This window comes from Centruroides vittatus, unplaced genomic scaffold (assembly GCF_030686945.1).
Source record: "Centruroides vittatus isolate TY-2023 unplaced genomic scaffold, ASM3068694v2 contig_602, whole genome shotgun sequence".
Taxonomy (NCBI): Eukaryota; Metazoa; Arthropoda; class Arachnida; order Scorpiones; family Buthidae; genus Centruroides; species Centruroides vittatus.
In genome coordinates this window covers 1,106,473-1,126,526 of record NW_027122368.1, presented here as the reverse complement: position 1 = coordinate 1,126,526, position 20,054 = coordinate 1,106,473, and the positions used below count along the sequence as shown (strand labels likewise).

At 31.8% G+C, this 20,054-nt stretch overlaps 2 protein-coding genes across 3 annotated transcripts; one reads left to right on the top strand and one right to left on the bottom strand.

The window, feature by feature from the left end:
* The first annotated feature begins 421 nt into the window (after positions 1–421).
* Positions 422–18,915, top strand: LOC136979310 (DNA repair protein XRCC3-like). Of its 2 annotated transcripts, none has more exons than XM_067275257.1 (8): positions 422–721; positions 4,593–4,688; positions 4,754–4,966; positions 5,034–5,176; positions 5,263–5,475; positions 5,544–5,790; positions 17,946–18,041; positions 18,800–18,915. In XM_067275257.1, the coding sequence occupies exons 1-7, from the start codon at positions 655–657 to the stop codon at positions 17,975–17,977; spliced, it is 1,011 nt and encodes a 336-aa protein (XP_067131358.1). In that variant the 5' UTR covers positions 422–654; the 3' UTR covers positions 17,978–18,041; positions 18,800–18,915. The 2 variants fall into 2 exon arrangements, with proteins under 2 accessions (XP_067131358.1, XP_067131357.1); XM_067275256.1 differs by having other exon boundaries at positions 4,548–4,688.
* LOC136979313 (uncharacterized) lies at positions 6,528–11,137 on the bottom strand. Its single transcript, XM_067275261.1, has 3 exons — positions 10,988–11,137; positions 7,881–8,410; positions 6,528–7,041 (listed from the first exon to the last, which is right to left on the bottom strand). The coding sequence occupies exons 1-3, from the start codon at positions 11,099–11,101 to the stop codon at positions 6,912–6,914; spliced, it is 774 nt and encodes a 257-aa protein (XP_067131362.1). The 5' UTR covers positions 11,102–11,137; the 3' UTR covers positions 6,528–6,911.
* Positions 18,916–20,054: the final 1,139 nt, after the last annotated feature.

The window sequence follows — 20,054 nt, the reverse complement described above, 5'->3', positions numbered from 1 at the left end:
GCCATCCGGCCGTCTAGGGTGGCATGCTGGCGCCTTTACCCTTTTAATAATTAGTACGTATAGTATTAAAAATTTATACATTTGCAAATTTTAACAGAAATTTAAGAAAGAATTTTAAAAAAAATAGATTTTAAACAGAAGTTAAATTTAAACAAATAAGAAATAAAACATTAACACGGTAATTTCGATTAAAATAAATGAAAATTTATTCAAATAAATTATAAAAGACATGTTCATACTTGTAATAACAATAATAATTTTAGAAATGTATTACGGCTGATATATTTATATTTGAAAGAATTTATAGTTTTATATTTTTTTAAAATTTTCCTGTAGTATTAACATATTTAATTTTACTTTATTAAATTACTTTTTTGTTTTATCGCTCTGTAAAGAATTAATTTTGTCCGAAAGATGGCAGTGTATTCAAACATGGCGACTTACATATGGAAATTAAAATTGTCGTAATATTTATAAAACAAAAGTTATTTTAAGGAAAGTATTGCTTAAATAATTAACTGTTATTCGACAATATGTTTAAATCTGGATATATTTCTGATATAAAGAATTTACAAATATTATTAATAAAATTAGTATTTGATATTAATTTATATAACTCTTCGTGGTTCTTATATAAATATTTCGAATTGTGGAATGGATAATTCATCAGAAATCGAGTCGTTAGACTTAAATCCTAAGCTTACTGCTGCATTACTTAAAGGTAAACAAAATAATAATGAAAATACAGTGGACCCTTGATATAATGTTCTTTACGTCATTAGCCCTCGATGTAGTGGACTCTGCTATTCTTTACAGATATAGTGAATGACTTTGAAGTTCACTATACATCAAGAGCCCACTGTATTAATATACTTAGTTATATCTGACACTAATTCATATTGACGTGTTAAACTGTGCGTAAAACCTTGAAATATTATATAACTTTGTACATTTTTTTCCTGGAAGTATTGATTTACTAGCATTTTTGTAGAAGTATAGATTACTGTTCAGTTATATTAACTATACAAGAAATATGAAAGTATGTTTCAGGTTATAAGTCAGTTTGATATTAATAATATGGTATGGTATGGTATGGTAATTATAATTTAACAAATCATGTACTGTTGTACAGTTGTAAATAGTAAACAAGAAGACAGAGGTGTAGCTATCGTGGAGCAGTTGGAGTGCCAAGTTAGAAAGGATGAAATAAAAGCTTGTAAAAACATTTGTAAAAAAATTTTTGGATTTAATAATTAATCAATTAACTATTAAATTTGAATTTGTTCGACAATTATGTACACTTTTCAAGTGCTTATCATCCGCATATCTTGTCGTGTCACCTGATAAAAATATTCTGGAAGGATCAGAATTTTTACAATCAGCATATCCTTCCGACATTTTGCGTAGTTTTGGACCTCAACTGCTTCAATTTAAAATGTGTTTTTAAAGTCAGGTAAAAGAAATTATTTCTATAAGCCAAGTTATAAGTGACATTATTGCAGCATGCCTCTTTTTTTTTTAACTTTATGGGTGGTGACAGTGACAATGACAGCAGAATGTTTTTCAAAACTAAAATTAATCAGAATGTATCTAAGAAGCAGCATGTCACAACACCGTCTCAACTCTGGCTCAATTGAAAAAACAATAGCTTGTCAACTTGATCTGGAGAAAGTGATTGACCGATTTGCAAACGAAAAAGCGAGAAAACAACAATCTTGAAGCTTTATTTTTTATGTAATATCATGTATTTCTTATGAAACTAAACTTGCATACATTTTGTCAATACAATTTATATAATATGTAGTAAATATTATTAGGTACTCTGTACTTAAAGAATTATATTTTGTTTTATTATTATATTTATATGTATTAAACTGGGATATCTTATTGTTGACATGCCTCGAATCTCAAATAAACTGTTATTAAGTAAGGTTTTAAGTTGAAATAATTAGATATACAAGGTGTGGCAGAAAAGTAATGAGACTAATTTTTTTTTTGCAACAATTTTATTTTATTTTTATAAATTAATGTTATCCTCTTCAAAGTTGTCCCATCGGTGGAGGTATTGTTGCCAGTTTTTGTAGCAGTGCTGGAAGGCTTCAACTGGAATCGCCTGCAGCAACACAGTTACACTCCTTTGGATGTTATCAGCAGTTCCCAGATGACATCTTTTCAAATGGGTTTTGATCTTTGGGAACAAAAAGAAGTCACAAGTCACACGTACTGAGATCAAGCAAATAGGGGGCCTGGTGAATCACAGAAATTCCTTTTTTCGTCAAAAACTGGTTGATGGAGATGGCCATGTGACAGGAGGAATGGTCATTGTGGAGCATCCAAGTGTTTGCAATGTCCCATCTGACTCAAAGCACCCTTACTCATTCCACACTTTCCACAGTTCTCAAAGTTTAATGTCTCCCTGAGTGTGGTTTGTCTTCTACTGCTTTTAGGCCATCCAAAAATGCTTTGTGCCATCAAAAAACTTGTGCTCACGATAAGGAATGTTCTCCATAGGCTTGTTGCAACTTTTCTTAGGTCAAATTCACAGGTTTATCAAGCTTAACACAAAATCTGATGGTACACCATTGCTCCAAATTTCGTTATTCCATTTTCTGTAATACAATACAAAAACAATACTTCACTTATCATGCTCTCTAGAATCACATAGTTACTGCACGAGGTTGAAACTGTTACTGAGTGTCTAGAAGGGACTGACGTACAAGCTGTGTGAAAGAGAAAACCACAGTGTTGCTACTCTCATTAATTTTCTGTCACACCTTGATGTTTTTAAATCAAATGTTCAAAATAAATTTCATCAGACCTTTTCTGAGGAACAAGGGGGTGCTCCGATTCTACTTGTTCCAGAGCACTAAATATGTAGCTATGCCACTGCAAGAAGATATACAAATATATGTGTATCTATATATATATATATGTGGATTAAGTATATAGTAAGATTTTATCTTTTAGAGACCATTTGAATCTTGAAAGTATTGTATAATGAATGAGAGACTTTCAGGAATCATAAATTTAACTGATAAGATATTACCCTCTACAACTTGTTTCCTGTAGAGTTATGTGGTTGTGAAAATGGCTTAAAATATAAATTAAAAAATAGAATAATATTCTAAAATAGATTTTAAAATCTTGTGTTTTCCTCTTTATGAGAAGGGATTTAAAATGTTTAAGTGATGTGAGATTTATTTCTGACATGAGGTTATTTACTGACATACACATAAGGTATATATGGTCATTGCCACAAAGTGTATTCTAAAAAAACTAAACTGTTTACTGAATACATATAATACATTATGAGATTATACAGATTCTCACACAACAAGAAACAACAACACACTGAGCAGGAAAACGCATGGGTCACCCTTTGTTTTCTCGAAATTAGCAATGAGATCGCACGGGCATGCCAATGAAAACAGACAAAATTTTCCGAAAAAAATCGACGAAAACCAAAACCGACGATAACTGAAGTCAATGAAATCCGAGGTATTATTGTATTTTCTTTCTGAACATTTTCAATGTTACAAAAATGTCATCTTCAGGACAGCACTCCAAAATGGAATATAAATTGCATGCAAGAATGTAGATTTTTTTCTGTATTCTAACTGATTTTAATTAGCTCTAACTAAACATTAAAATGAATTATAAATTTTAGTTATTAATTAAACAAAATTTTACTTCTGCAGAAACTATCAACATCCTATATATAATTTTTCTCTTTTAATAAAGAAATTTTCATTCACTGGTAAAAATATATTAGTAAATTGAATATTTAAACTAAATATCAATTTTTTAATTATTGATATGTGCTTGGAGTAAATAACAATAATTGATATCCTTCATTTTTATTTAATTTCTAACTGCATTTGGAATATTGTCATTAATTTATAGTTTTTGCAGTAAAGTTTTGTTTGTATATATTGCTTTACATTTTAAATGTTTTTATTTATTCTATTACTTATAGCATTTGCATTAGTTATATTCAATTATAGAGTTCATAACCTAATTAAATGTTAATTCTATGTTCTTATTTCTCAAATTACATGTTTACAACTATTTCGTATTAACTGTCGTGTCGTAGATTAATCAAATTTGCAACAAAAATACAGATAATCTTCAAAGATTCAAAAAATAAAGTGTGCTCTTATAAAATCAAGAAGCATTCTAAATAATAATATCAATGGAAAACTTCTCTTCAGAAAATTATTATAAAAGCAACTGTAATTATGACAATTTTCTAACTATACTAGAAATGAATCGAGTATATTAATTATAAAAATTTAAACAAATATATTCTGAAGGTGCTGTTTTAAAATTAAAACAATAAATCATTACTATTATTGAAGTAAAATGTTTGAGTTTGCCAAATGAATTACTGTTATTTGTGTTTTAAATTACTCTATAGATCCAAAAGTGGGCTTTACCATCTGCAAGCATTGGAATTGTTTTGTGTTTTTATTGTGCATTTAATGACATTCAAACAGTATTTACTACCATTCAATCTATTGTAATATAATAAAATTAATTTTTTCCAGCCAAGTTGTTGACATGTAAAAATATTCTTGCTCTCTCTGAACCAGAATTGCAACATAAGACAAGACTTTCTCATCAAGAAATAACTACTATTTTGACATCTGTTGCACGTCTTGTTTTAAAAAATTTGTCCTCTTCGACTGGTAAGAAATGTTTTTACTTTAAATATATAATTATCGAATCTCGTAAACTCTCTTTCTTCTAACAGCTTTACAGATTAAGCAAGGTGAATGCCCTAATGTATTTAAACTTAAAAAATTGAGTACAGGGTGCGGAATATTAAATTCATTCTTACGTGGAGGAATTCTTCTGCGTCACATCACGGAAATATCTGGAGAGAGTGCGAGTGGAAAAACACAATTTTGCTTGCAGTTATCGATCCAGATGCGATTGCCGATTGAATTAGGTGGACTTAACGGCGGTTAGTATTCAAACAGATTATTTTATTGAAGAAACTGAAAATGTTAGTTTATTATTTTGTTCTCTAGGTGTTGTTTATATTTGCACTGAAGATGTTTTTCCAATAAAAAGGTTACATCAAATGATAGAAATTATGGTTCAGAAGTTATATAAATGCTATGATTTAAATTATTTTATGGATAACATATATATAACTCAAATTGGTGATTTGGTAAGTAGTTTCTACAAAGTAATAAATAATGTAAGATTTTTATATTTAAGACTTTATTTATAGACTTTTATTACTTCATATTACAGCCAAACTTGTGGAAATGCTTAGAGAAACAACTACCACCATTGATAATGTCAAGAAATATAAAATTAGTTATTCTTGATTCAGTAGCTGCTCTCTTCAGGTGCGAGTATGGCATTGACCAAACTATGGAAAGATCTCTCGACCTACAGAAGTTGGGATTAATTCTTCGTAGGTTAGCGACTGCACACGGACTTGCCGTTATTTGTGTTAATCAGGTAGGCAAGCATAATTTTTTTTTTGGTGATAAATGTTATTTGTTTCACTTAAACATACCTGTTTTTAGGTCACTGATATTATTGATGAAACTGTGAATGAATCAAACAATTGTACCATTCCGGCTCTAGGATTAACGTGGTCCAATCTAATTCACACTAGAATAATGCTTGCGCGAACTAATATTACTTATAAAATAGAGACCGATTCGAGAAATCATTTCACGGAACAGAAAGTCCGAAACATGAAAGTTATATTTTCTCCTCATCTTCCCTCTTCGACTTGTCATTTTGTTGTCATAACTGAAGGAGTGAAAGGTGTGATTTTATAAAACAAATATTTATCATGTAAATATTATTATTTCTAGAATTATTTTAAAAATCATACTTGTTTAAAATTACATTGTGTAGATTGATGTGTAAAGGGAAAAGATTTTAGGAACGTATTTTTAAAAATTAAAATTATTTTTTGATAATATTTTATGATAGATAAATTATTTTTTCTGATTACAAACATTTTACAGATGAACAGAGTCAAATAATTTTAAAACAAAATTATTTGAATGATGAAATTGCTAATAGCTGTTAATTTAATTCATAAAACCGAAATGTCTCAATACCTTATTTATAATAAATTTTACAGTATGGTTAAAAATAACAGATGATTGCAACTTCTGTAATTAATATAGATATTTTAGACATATCTTTTTATATATTATTTATAGCAAATTTTAGAATAAAATATATCACATTCGAGTCATCCTTAAACAGTCACTTCAATTTCAAAATTCAAAGCTTAGAGCATTGTTTTTTGACAGACTTCTCACGCAGAAAACAGGAATGAATTTAGACTTTATTGATATTAGATCAAACATTTCCCGTACGATAAGTCCGTTAAAAAAGCGATACTGTAAGCTTAAAATTTTGAAATCGAAATCGAAACGGAACAACAAGTCGCTTCAGTATTAAATGGTGTTTATGAGAATATAATTTAATGACATAAACATACGAAACTTTTCTTTATATTTGAATTTATTTTAAAAAATGTACAAAATTGATGTGAAATGTGTTTAAATTATTAAAAAATGTTTTATTATAATACAAAACAAAACCTTCCACATGGTAAAAAAAGTCTGTGTATTTAATAAATAACAATCTGCTGGCATTGTCAAGAACCAAGGAATTACAAAACTGACCATTTACAAAATCCGATCGAATGCAAAAATGTTTGTGAGCAAAGTATCGTGATCCGTAGAGAAGATTCAAAGTACTTGAAATATTTTGAATAACTACTAATATCTATGGTATACAAATCGTGTATGCGTACATCGAGTACTAAAATTTCTTCAAACTCAAACGCACAGCGTCTTCGTTGATTATATTTTTTTTTTTTTTTTAAGAAAAGACATTAAAACTCACAAAAAATGTCATAACTTCAATCATTCGGTTTCGTTGCAAGACTGGAAAATGCTTAGGCAATCTTCTCCACTTCTTCCCTTCCTGGAAGCATTATAGTTCATCTGGAATGGTATTAATTTTTGGTTTTCTAACATGTAACTGACTGCATACCTACAAAGAAAAATTTATTTATTTAGATATAATGTTTTGAATTTCAAAAATATTCTTATATTATATCGAGATGTTTGTTTGAATTGAAATTTTTTTAATATCTTGCATATTAGCATAAGAACTTAAACTTAAAACTTTAATTATTGTCTTTAAGGAAAGAGAAATATACATCATAATTACTGACTGGTGAAAGGTAATAAATATGTTCTCTGTGTTTAGAATTAATTAATAACAAATTAAAGTGACTATAAAATATAAATTAATGAGAGAATTTCAGTTTTTCTTTGTCCGAATATATCCCTCAACTGCCCAGTATAACTTTGAAGTTGCATACAAGTTTTACTATTATTTAAGCAAAACACTGCTTGTTTTTTTCTTTCCCACTTTACTATTGTACTTTGAAAGTTACAATACAGCTGCTCAGTCTGCATTTAGAAGCTTCTAAACATTCTACAAAAGGTGCTGTTACTAGAAAGCAAAGCTTTAGAATTGAAAATTTAAGTTCTGTATGTTCAACTGTATTCACAGATAAAGGATTGTTTTCAACAATAATAATAAATTTGGACAGTAGAGGGGCATGTTATAACCTAAATCATTCAAGAGCGGAATTTTTCTAGGTTTTAACTAAGTTCTAAAGTAAGAAAGATATTCCAGATCTTCAGCCCTATATACATAGAAAGATCACAAGAATTTTTGAGGTTTTGTAATCTCATGTTGTGTATCTAAATTTAAATATATATTCTTCAGAATCTAAATGAATCTAAGCTCTAAAGAAACTTAGAAGGTCAAGGATTAAGTTTGTAGTAATTTAATTTTGACTATATGAATAGCAGACTTACCCTCCAAACTGGGCAACGATGTAACCAATTTTGTCTCCTTCCTTCACTGCATCCTTACTAGCTTCACAGATATACTTCTGGGCACATCTTGCGTCTCTAGTCAAGATGGACTTGACGTATCCTTTCAGCATAGATGCACCGGCCAAAGCTGCTTCGTCTAAAGTATCTCTTACGCTTCTAGCTTGAGAGGAACGCGACCTCTGGCCCAGTGTAGTTTTTAACATGTCCAACACGTTCACCAACAAATGCAGGATTTTTCTAGAAGTGGCTGCGCTCTCTTCATCACTTCCAAATATCAATTTGACTAAAGTCTTGATGACGTTCTTGGAAGACATAAACTGCGAAATTTCGTTCTTATCGATCTCTTGTTTAAATTTTCTCTCGTCGAATCTCGCTTCTCTCGCGCTACTTTTAGCAGTTTCCGTGTTTTTTTCCGTTTCCGATTTTCCGTCTGGACTTGGCAATGCGGAACACACCACCATACCAAAGACGAAGAGGAAGAACCAGAAAGATTTCGACATTTTGATAACCTGTAAAAAAGAGGAATAAAAAAAAATGGAGAACAAGTTCTTAAACTTGTAAAACATAAAAAAAACAAAGAAAATTCAATTCATTTTTTAGTGTGTTGTTGTTTAGAATGGGAGCTTCCGGGTGGAATGCGTCTGACCCGCACCCGGATTCTGTGCTTAATGGTTCTTACGACAATAACCCAATTTCTAGTTTAGGTCGTTGACCGTGACCTTTTAAAACTGTCACGCTATCGAAAAGGGTCGCGGTAGAATCCTGTCGGGCGGGTGACGTCACGCTTCTTATAATTATCCGTGTACCGAATTAATGATGCACAAAGGCGTACTGTTTTATTTAAGTGGTACACGCAGGCGGAATTCTTTATACCGTTTGTTTTAACGGACCATTTCGCCAACTTTTTAATCTTTTGACTCAGTTTTCTTGGTTCCTCTTTTGTTACAGTTTGATCACCTTTCACACTTTACTAATCTTTCTGAATTTACTCCACTTCTTTGTTACGAGTTTCGCTAGATCCTACCTTATTGCAAACCATTTAAATCCGGTATAGAATTTTAATATTTACAATTTTCCTTTATATTAACCTAGTAACTAACAAATAACATGTTTTGCTTTTGATCCTTCATTGATTCGAGGTTCAACTGAATGAATAAAAGTTTGTTACATCGTTGGTTCGAGCATTCTTCCGTCTTCTGAGTACTTAATTAAAATACTCGAGATAAACAGTTTATGCAGTTTGTTACGCTTAGTTTGAATCATTTGCAATGAGCTACTCATGCAAATTGATACGGAAGAACCTTCTAAACGTATCCTTTACGCAGTTATAGTGTTTACTACTCTAAGAACGTCCACACGACTCCATTGAAGTTGCAATGATTTCTCGTGCATTTTACGAGGATTTTTAACATTTAAATAAAATTAAAGACGAGTAAACGGCTCTTAAATTCAATTGATTTAATCGTATGCAAATTAAAAATAACAGAAGTTCACAAAGTGACATTGCGAGTCATACAGTCGACGACCGTCTTTACAGACGAGTTGTTTGCATAATTGAAGAGTTGTTAATTCAGGTAGTTCCCAAGAAAAACTTTCTAATTTTAAATTGAATCAGATAAAAATTCTATTTATATCATCCGATGAGCCTTGAAGAGTTCATTTTTAATTAATATATGTTGGTAAATTGCCGTGAATCTCATTAACGATACGGCAGCAATTATTGAGTGCCAAGAAATGGATTTTTTTTTTTTTTTTGTTAAAATCACAATGGAAGGGCGGTTCAACTTTTTGTAATATTATTAATCGAATAATACTGTATTTTTAAATAAAATAACATAAAAACATCGTAGAGTACAAGAATAGAACATTAATTAATGAAATAACCTTTAAAAAAATAAGGTAATTACGATTTTTAACACGGACTTATCACTTCATCGGAGGGGCGTTTATGTATAATAAATCACGAAACTGTAATAATGCAAGTGTTATTGTGTAGGGAGGAAGTTTACTTATCATCACGAATACGATGAAGGGTCGTTAGTGATGATGAAATAATCGAATCTGTAAAAAAAAGTTTACATTTTGACAGTTTTAATTGAGTCCCCCTAATTATAAATTGCTCAAACAAATGAAAATATTCTCTTCGTATACGCCATTATTTGAAAATTTCATTTCAAATGCAATAATAATACACCTCGACCCGGAATAAGCGTGACTTTTAGAAGAAAAATATCGAATATCTGAAGACGAAACTTCCGGTTCTTTTACGATTTTCCATTAAAAATGTTGCAAATGATTGATTTTAACTCGTTGCAAACAAACTATTTTAATATCGATCCTCAACAGGAGGAGTGTATTTTTGGAAAGAATTTTGTACTCCATTGCTTCAAGAATATGTTATAATTCAATAATTTTCTAGTAAAAATGCTTCAGATATTTGATTTGAACTGGCTAGAAGCTATTTTTAGTACAAGCATGCAATAATTTCTGCAATAATCACGTTATTATCAGCCCTTACGCTTCTTTATGAGGTCACTTACCGTTTTTAATTCTCGGTAAATATATTCGAAAATAAATTATATTTAAAACTGTTTGAAAGAATTTCATGCAATCTTATTCGTAATTAACAATACACGCCGATATACTCGTAAATATTAATTAATTGTATAATTTTACAATAGATAATGATATTTCAAAGCAGGGTGCATCGTTCTTGCAAGTATACGTTAAAAATTGGAAAAAAAACTTGTTTTGCAGTTAGTTAATACATTTAAGGTTACAGTAAAACCTATTTAAAACAGAAACCTGCCAAACAGGGAAAAAACATTCGGTACCGTGCGATTCCGGTTTACACAGGTTTTACTGTACTTCAAATCCAGGTAGTTTAAGTCATATTATCTTGAATAAAATGAATTTAAATTGTCATCCAAGATGAAACGAGGGGTGCATAACCACTAATTAATTAAATTTTAATTAAAAATAATATAAAAACACTACCAGATTTGAATAACGTTAAGTAAATAGCATAAAGACGAAAGAAATTATTTAAACAAATCGTTAGGTAAATACGAAAAATCGGTACAAACCTGGGCCTGGTAGAACGTTCCTGATCTAGTTTCAGGTAAGAGAATGATAGAGACGATGACCTTGCAGCTCTTTATATACTTCGGCCACCGGGTCAGCGAGACAAACATACTCATCCGGGCGAAGAGTTCATGCTTGGATGGGGAGGAGTTACTCTCCCGGAAGCTCCTATGATGTCAGACAGATCGGGCCGGAACTAGGTATACAACATTGTAACCGATAAATTACAATGCGTACAGATGCCAAGAAAATCATATCTGAATTATAATGCCCGGGGTATAATACTCCTTTAATGTTGTTAAAAATACTATAAGCCATTCTCTAGTGTTTACGACATTTGCTCTTGGCATTTTACTACTATGCCACGCTTCCCAGAAATTGATACAACGAATCCATTCTGCCCATTCTTTTTTCTTTCTTTCCTTTTTTTTTTATGCAGTTATTTCCTAGTACACAAGATGGTGTTGTAAGGTTTCGTTTTGATAAATAATAGTAAAAAATAAAATAAAACACGTAGATTTTTATCAGAATATACTTGTTTTCTGATGATAAATGAGTTTCAGTAATTTTCTGAAGGACGTATGAGGAATGATCGTGTTTGGGGTGTTGTAGAATTAGTTTTATATTATTGTAAGGCTTGTATTCTTGAATGCTGACGTAAGAAACAATGCTGTTTATCTTACAGTTTACTGAGTCCCCGTTTTGCTTTTATTCAAGAACAGTATAGAATTTCGCGACTATAATCGTGTTGAACATATACTTATTGGACTAATTACGTAGACGAATTATAGAATAAAATACGATTCAGTTCCAGGTCATTCTAGAGCTTGTATGGGGCCCGGAGGTAGAGAGGGGCCCTTTTGGGTCCTTTTTGCCATTTTTTTGGTGGAAAAACGAAATACGTGGGCTGTTTTTTATCAATAAAAATAACATTAAAGATGTTATTGTTTTCGTTAGTAAAATTAGTATTAATTTAGAAGGGTAGGAACCACTATGAGCGCGTAAATTTTCGGGAAGAGTCCCAACTTCCCCTCTCGAAGACCCTACACCCGAGTACAAGCCAAAGATTCTGACCGGGTTAATGTCACTTTCTTAATTAAGCGTAAGAATTAGACATCACGAAGGCAGGACCGGATTTAGAATTGAAAGATTCAGAAAGGTCCCTCCTCTCCACCAAATACATATTAATTCTTTTCATGAGCACGAAACGAGGCCCCTTATAGTGTGTGAGGCCTTAAGTCATATCTTATATAGCTTTACGTTAATCGGGTCTTCGTAGAGCGTGTATTTTAAGCCATTACTGGACCTGCAATTTATAGATCTACATTCGAACTTGAAGAAAAATCAATTATATAGGTTTATATGGAAATGTTATTATTTTTCTTTTACTTCCGGCATCGCCGCCTTACATTAAAAAGAATTCGTGATACAGAAATTCGTGGTGAGTCGCGCATTCTCTCCCACGCGAACAAAATGGTGCCAAGGGTTCGTCGAGGCGTATGTAAACGACTGCGGTCGTTTATAATATATTGGTAAGAAAAATCATGGGTGTGAAATGTAACCATAACTCCATAACCCCTAACTGACCGAGCATGAATTGCTCTTAAACTCACCCCATCGATGTACACTTCACCTCATGACTCTAACGTATTTTCTAGATTGGAGAGTAGATTCCACTCGAATGATGTGACTGGTATATCAAGTATGACAGGAAAGAATAAGAAAAAAATATTTATGTATTATTTTTTGATTAAACCTTTGACCCGATGTTTCCGACTAACTACTATACTGTCATTGAACTTGAAAGATATCCTATCGAGGATAATTAAATCTGAGATGATCCGTTATCGTTTGTTATTATTTACGATCGATTTTTCCCCCGATATCGATCTCCTTCGATTTAATTTGCATGTTCTTATCGGGCCCGTTTAATGTTAAGAGGTTTTATTTTAATAAATTTTATCTTTCTATATAAATTAATTCGAAAATTAAACACGGGAAAGGGGTGAACGTGTTTGAAAAAGCTAAAAATCCTCACGTTTAACAGTGATGCGTTTCTAGGGCAAAAAAGGGCAATCGCCTGGGCCCCCACTAACAGCAGGGACCCAAATTAATCTTTTACGATAAGATATTCCCCCGAAGAAAAATGTCTGAATTCGACACCGTACAGGGGACCACCTAATTCAAATTCTACCGAGTACCCACGAAGCCATAACGCTCTACTGGATGGAATAAACAGGCGTAAAAATTTGAATCTTTTCAACTTAAAAACAATTATTTTTAGTGTTTCCTACTAGAAAATACATAAAGATTTAAATATATGAGGCCTGGATTAGTTAAATGGATAGAACAAAGCAACCGGAAATCTTCTCTTCGTTAACTCCATTCGGAGTCGTCCGAAACGTCAGTTTAAAAGAATTTATGGTTTATGGACCGATTAGACCGTGTACTTGGAGCAAGAAAAACGTCATAAGTAAAAATATAACTTTCCTGCAATAACTTCCAGAATAAAGTTTATTTTCGTCAAGAGAAATTCTACGTCACGGGCCTAACCCAGGCCTGCATTTTTTAAATCGCATTCTATCCTCTTCGATATCGAATATTTAGAGTAGTCCAAAAATCATTTAACGGCTATAAAAACTAGTTTGTTAAGAGGGATAGGGAAAGTGGCACCGTCCGAAGTGCCATGTATCTAGAGGGTTGAATGACTTTCGAGCCACCCTCAACGTATAACAACGTAGTTGATACGTTGCCAGCTAATTTTCTGGACGAAAATTTAAGAATAATTGCAATAAAAAGTTGTAAATTATAGATTTTCTCCGTGTTTTTAACTATTGTATAAATATATTGTGTAAAAAAATTGTTAAAGTATTGTCCTAAATACCGAAAGGAAGTAATCCAGGATATTTTTTTCTTCTCGCTACAGTTTACGATCAGATTACGATCTCCGCTTTCTTTTCTTCAAAAGAGAATCCGGGTGCGAGCCACTTCACCCTCCACACACCAAAGTAGTACAGACGGATGCTACTAAGTCGGACACTAGGACAAAAAAATACAAAAATGCACGCTTAACAATAAGCTGAATCGACCACAAGCGCATTCCTTTAATTAAACAACAATTATTCCTTAAGCAAGTAATTATGTTTAATTAAATTTATAGATTAGAGACGAAATATACACGGAGGGGTGGTCCCACTGCACAGACTAGTTTACTGCATAATAAGCCTTACCGGAATTGTTAAAAATGAGATTATCCTCGGAAAGAATAGTAATTTAGTGTTTACAACGGTTAACCGTTGTGGGCCATTCTATATGTAATATAATAATTTACACACCGTAATAGTTAAAATGTGCATTTAAAATTTGTTGGATTCTTCTGTTCAGTCATTTCGTCTGTTTATTCGTTATGTTTAAGCGGAAACAAAGGAAAAACAGTGTTAAAAACAATTGGAAAATAGAGACAAATAGATCTTTATGATTCGAAACTTTATATTATGGAGGATAAATTACATTTTGTACCATTCACGAATTGGAATCTTCCGTATCGTATCGTGTTCGTTCGTCATAAATCTTCCGTAAGTATCGACCTTAAGCTCGATTTAAGTATGACCTAATGATCTAAACAATAATCAAAATGGTGGAACGTGAAGAGAATGCCATATCAAAGAATTAGTCTTTTGCTCTGGACTATTCGGGTTCGAGTTCCGGTCATTTTAGAAACTTTCGTCAAGGGATTAATCCTGATCTGGATACGTGGGACTGGCAGAACACGTGATTATGAAAAGCGCCCCTCTTAGTAATTGCAATGTGTTGCAAGTTCACAAGCATACTTTGCAATACAGCATTTCCTCTGCAAGTGAATTTTAGGCTTACTGTTTATATTTTCTTATACATAAGTGAATATTTCTGTGAAATTAGAGAAGACAGTATTTATCCTTGCAGTATTCGTTGTATACACGTAGCACAACGTTCATTCCTGTAGATTACTTGCAAGAATTCCTGTGCGTATGTTGTACACTGAGTATAAATACTGCGTACTATCGCAACAATATACAATACAATAAATGCGATTAGAAGACAGCTGGCAAGACCATTTGGACCGGGCATCTGACTCCGAAGATCCTAAAAATTGTTTAATGTTAAAAGCATAAACCGTACCATCAAAAACAAGCAGTGCCATTAAGGGCATTTAAGGTGAATTTATTTCGTTTATATGTCTTACTAAAAATCGGCAGAATATTGTTTTAATGAGGCGGGTGTTGCCTGGATATTTCTTTGATGAAATTTGCAGATAATACCCGCTTCACTAAAACAATGACCTTCCAAAAATGAAAATTATAGCGCCTTTACGGCCCGTAACGCTGCAACGGCGCTATGTAAATGCCGTCGCACTTACCATCCCTAAAACTACGTAACGCATACCCCGATTTAAGGAATAATACACAACACCCCGCGCTGTGTATTATTTCGAACGTGGGATCACGTGATCACGAGTAGATTTAGAAACGTAAATTAACTGTTTTTTCGTGAATTCCGTTAACGTTTTGCTTCAAACGTCATCAAAATCGAGCAAGCGCACCTAGTGGAATTAGTAATTTATGACCGACTCGTTCGACTTTACGAACGTACCCGTACATCCAAAATTGCTACGACAGTGTGGCGGCATCTAGCGTAAAAATGCTTAAAAATATATTAATGTTAATTAAATTAAATTATATTGTTAAAGCATGAAATTATTATCACACGTATTAATTATACAAAAATGAAAAATTGTACGGAATTATAAAAAAATCGTAATATTATTATAAATATATTTTTACGTTAATGATTCCATAACGATCCAAATATTTAAATAAAAAAGTAGATAAAATTTTGTATTGGAATATATAAAATAAATTTTAAATCAATAATTATTCATAAGTTAAAATATACAGTAATATACAGTAATATAAATTAAAAAGTGTGACGTGGAAACGAGTTCGTGACGTAGTTAACTGAACTATATTAACAGTAAACTTTGAACACCAGATGGCTTCGTCAAAATATTTAATAAAAAATCATTTAAAATATTAATTATTATTAAATATTATTTAATAACGGAATATTTTATTTAAAAAGTATCGAAGCAATTAATTTTCTATTTCAAGGAAACGAATTCGAAACTTTCTGATGATACGTTACGATGAAATAGATTTTTCCACGTGGGTATGTTGATTTTCTGTCGGTGCGTGAGGGCAATTGGAAGCATTTCACGTAGCAGTAATGAATAGAGTAAGTCTGTTCCTATCTCTGTGTAGTTTATAACCCTGATTTTCCATTTATCATATGCTATTTTCTTTACTTCATAGCATTTGTGTCATTTAAAGTATTCATTACTCGTGTATTGGGTGGTGTATATGCATTAATGATAAGAAATAAAGTATTAGAATAATAAGGTGACCAACTTTTTTACAATGAAAAGGAGGACATACAAATTGAAGGAAAAAATATTGTAAATAAAAGAAACATTTTATTCATTGCAACAATAATACACTATAATAATCTTTACTGCATGCGTACGTGCCATGTTGTTTCGGTAAGAAGTAAACAAAGGGTACGTTCGTTAAGTCAAACGAGTTAAACGAGAATGACGTCATCGTTATTCTTGTTTCGTTAGACTTTTCGAACGATTCGTTATAACTAAATGGCTGTTTCTAAAATCGAAGATATGAATGTTGCTAGTGCAGCCTTATCCAAAATATTTTTCTTAGGTTGCTTCGGATGGACAGTTATTTCAATCATTTCACTTTTTAATTCACAATTTAAACACTCGAGTAGATCTAGAAACATCGATATCGTCGGGCGCCATGATAACGAAGTAAACTAACTCTTTCCTTTGTGAGCTTTGTTAGGGTTTCATTCAATACGTCATCACCGCGGAGCATGCGCACTGAGCGAGACTACTACTTTTCGAACGATTCGTTACTAACATGTTTAACTCGTTTGACTTAACGAACATACCCAAAGCTGCTTGCATGCAGCGCACTCTCTCAAGGTCTCCTGCGCAGATCACATGTGTTTCATAATTGCATTTTGATGCACTTTACCGAGCCTTGATGAACCGTCATGTCAAATACAAACACATCGCATCACATTGCATTCAACAGATTGGCTCGGCATCAATCAAATATGGAGATTTACAGATTAGTCTTCAAATATCAAAAAGGAGGACACTTTTCAAGGGAGGACAGAACTTACAAAAGAAGGACTGTCCTTGCTAAAGGAGGACGGTTGGTCACCTTAAGAATAACCTACAATAAACCACTATGCATTTTAGTTAGAGGCGCTTTATTCTTTGCAGAAATTTTAATTTAACCTTGCATTCATTCGTCTGTGATCTGACAGCCATCATTAAAACAGTTCCTGATAACTCATTTTATGCACTTGATCTATGAGGTAACATTAGAAACTTTCTTTTACATTACTTCCAAAGAAAATTAAGATGATAAATCCAAGCACAAGTAATTGCTCTCTTTTCTAAAAAAAAAAAAATATTAGCCATTATACTGAGGCTCTACAAAATGAACTAAAAACAAAATAAGTAACTCAATTTAAAAATCTCATATATCACTCCGCATTGAAGAATGACAAACTATCTTTGTCGGAATTATTCCTGCTTTCCTAACTTCCGCATTTACCCCGATACCGAGTTCTCTTTCTACTTGACTTCCTGTTCCTTCTCCTCCTTGTTGTCTAAAAGTGGAATAAAGAGGAGAAAAAACAAGAAACAGACTGAAAGGCAAATGTGTTGGAATTAGTATATGTCTTAACGAATCCTTTGTTTCTCGTAATATCTAATTAAGTTTACTCGTTTAGTTAAAAAATAAGTAGTAGTAATTATATTTGTGGTCTTAACATTTTATAAAAGAAAACTAACTTCGGTATGGGAATTTTTAACAATTACTTTAATATTAATTGCAGATTTGTTTGAGGTTTTGTACAAATTTGCGTAGAAGTCTGCCGAAAAGCAGAATGGCTCGATCGTTTCATTCTATACACGAACCGGAATACCTACAGGTAATTTCTAAAAACGCGAACCTATATTTTTAAATTTCTGTTTGTATAATTTGCATAATTTCTAAATTACATATTAAATTCATTATGTATATGTTTTAATTAAATACAGTCAAACCTGTTTTTATGCGGGGGATAGGGACCGCATTAAAAAAAACGCACAAAAAAAAATCTCACGAAACTTCACGAATGGCTGTAAATAATAGTTTTCGCAACACAATTAAAAAATATTTTTTTTATGCGGTCAACAGGGACCGCATAAAAAAGTCTCACATAGAAAATAACTCAAAACCGTACGAAATAGAATTTATTGACAACAGATGTCAGCACTTGACTGCATCGTCTGGTCTATCGTCTGTTTTACATATTTTTGTCCAGGTGGTGTTTTGTTGACTTAAAAAGTAAATTATTTCATTTTTCGCATATTCATGCAATAATATTACTATAATAAGTGCATTTATGCTATAATAAGTTTATTTAGCTATAATAAGTCAACGTAAGACATGACGAATCGCACGAGACTAGTCGCCAACTATACCGCAACCTATATTTTTAAATTTCTGTTTGTATAATTTGCATAATTTCTAAATTATATATTAAATTCATTATGTATATGTTTTAATTAAATATTAATATTTCTAATTTATATTTATTTTGTTTAGAAGAATGAAGATTTTTACAAAGTTATTGAGAATTATTTATTAATTGTATAGTATACATATAAAATTACTTAATAATTTTAGTATAAAATCTATTTATAGCATTTGAAACCAAAATTTCCAGTCTATCCTCTACTTAATGTACAAATTAAAGGATATGATTTTTCTGTTTTGGAATGCTTTGAAAGTTACATTCATAAAACTGCTTTAAATATGGGAATTGAAGTGCAAGATACGTAAGTATGCATTTTTATCAAAATCAATAAACTAAATTAGAACTGTCGATATACTTCATATTCTTAAAGGATAGGAAATTTCCTAATTCCAAAGTCATCTTGTAATGAACTTCTCTCTGTATTGGACAACTGACAATCCCCAGCAAATGCACTACACAAACTTATTGGATTTATTATGCAATATAATGAACATATTTTAAAATCTTCTAATAGAATTGTCTTTATTTTGAACTCCAACCATTCACATTATGGCAGACTATATCAAAAAATCCATTTGAGGAGAGATTAAGCTTACTAGCTCCCAACTACGAGCGTTATTATCTTCCACAATTATGTATGGTTTTGAATAGACACTGGGAAAATTGCTAAATCCTGCAATTTCTCATTATTTAGGCTACTTTTGAAGGAAATTTGCACCCATATTTATATTAATGTTGCAACTTTCTTGCTTATTAAAATATTTTATATTCAATTTTGTATGACATTATGACATTAAAAGATAATGACCATTAATTAAAAGCAAAGTATTAGACATAAATTTTCTTTTTTGATTTAAATTAAACAACTGATTTTTGCAATTTTTTGATAAGTTCTTGAATGAGCCTCTGCTAATTTCTGGCAACATGTTAAGGTTTCTCGGTTAATGTGACCTATGGTAGCGAAGTCTGTGACAGGGAAATTTTTCTACCCTACCATCTAGACGGTGACCGGGAATTTTTTTCTACCCTACATTATACACGCCGACGGGGAATTTTTCTTTCTACTGTACATTTAGATGACAACGGGGAGATTATTTCTACCCAACATTCTATAATAAGAATACTAAAAAATACAAATAAAAAATAGGATAACTTACTTTGTTACTGAGCTTTTCCCCTTTTTCCATGTTTCCCGTCGACTGAACTTGACTCTCCGGTACGTGACGAGGCTCTTTTTTTCCCTTTCATTTTAACACTTTTTTTTTTTTTCACCTTTGTCTTGTGTTTTCTTTTGCTTTTTTTGTCTTTCTTGCTGACATTAGGTGCGGGAGCAGCCAGAATAGTCTCTGGTTCTTTCCAACTAGGTATTTTTTCATGACCAGGATGTATTCGACCAGTCTATGCCTGCCTTTTTAGAAATAC

Coding starts and splice junctions, on each gene's coding strand:
- LOC136979310 (XM_067275256.1), top strand. CDS start 655: ATGGATAATTCATCAGAAATCGAGTCGTTAGACTTAAATCCTAAGCTT. Junction 722..4,547: donor TACTGCTGCATTACTTAAAG/GTAAACAAAATA, acceptor AATTTTTTCCAG/CCAAGTTGTTGACATGTAAA. Junction 5,791..17,945: donor CATAACTGAAGGAGTGAAAG/GTGTGATTTTAT, acceptor TATTAATTGCAG/ATTTGTTTGAGGTTTTGTAC.
- LOC136979313 (XM_067275261.1), bottom strand. CDS start 11,101: ATGAGTATGTTTGTCTCGCTGACCCGGTGGCCGAAGTATATAAAGAGC. Junction 8,411..10,987: donor GAACGTTCTACCAGGCCCAG/GTTTGTACCGAT, acceptor TCTTTTTTACAG/GTTATCAAAATGTCGAAATC. Junction 7,042..7,880: donor ATCGTTGCCCAGTTTGGAGG/GTAAGTCTGCTA, acceptor TTTTCTTTGTAG/GTATGCAGTCAGTTACATGT.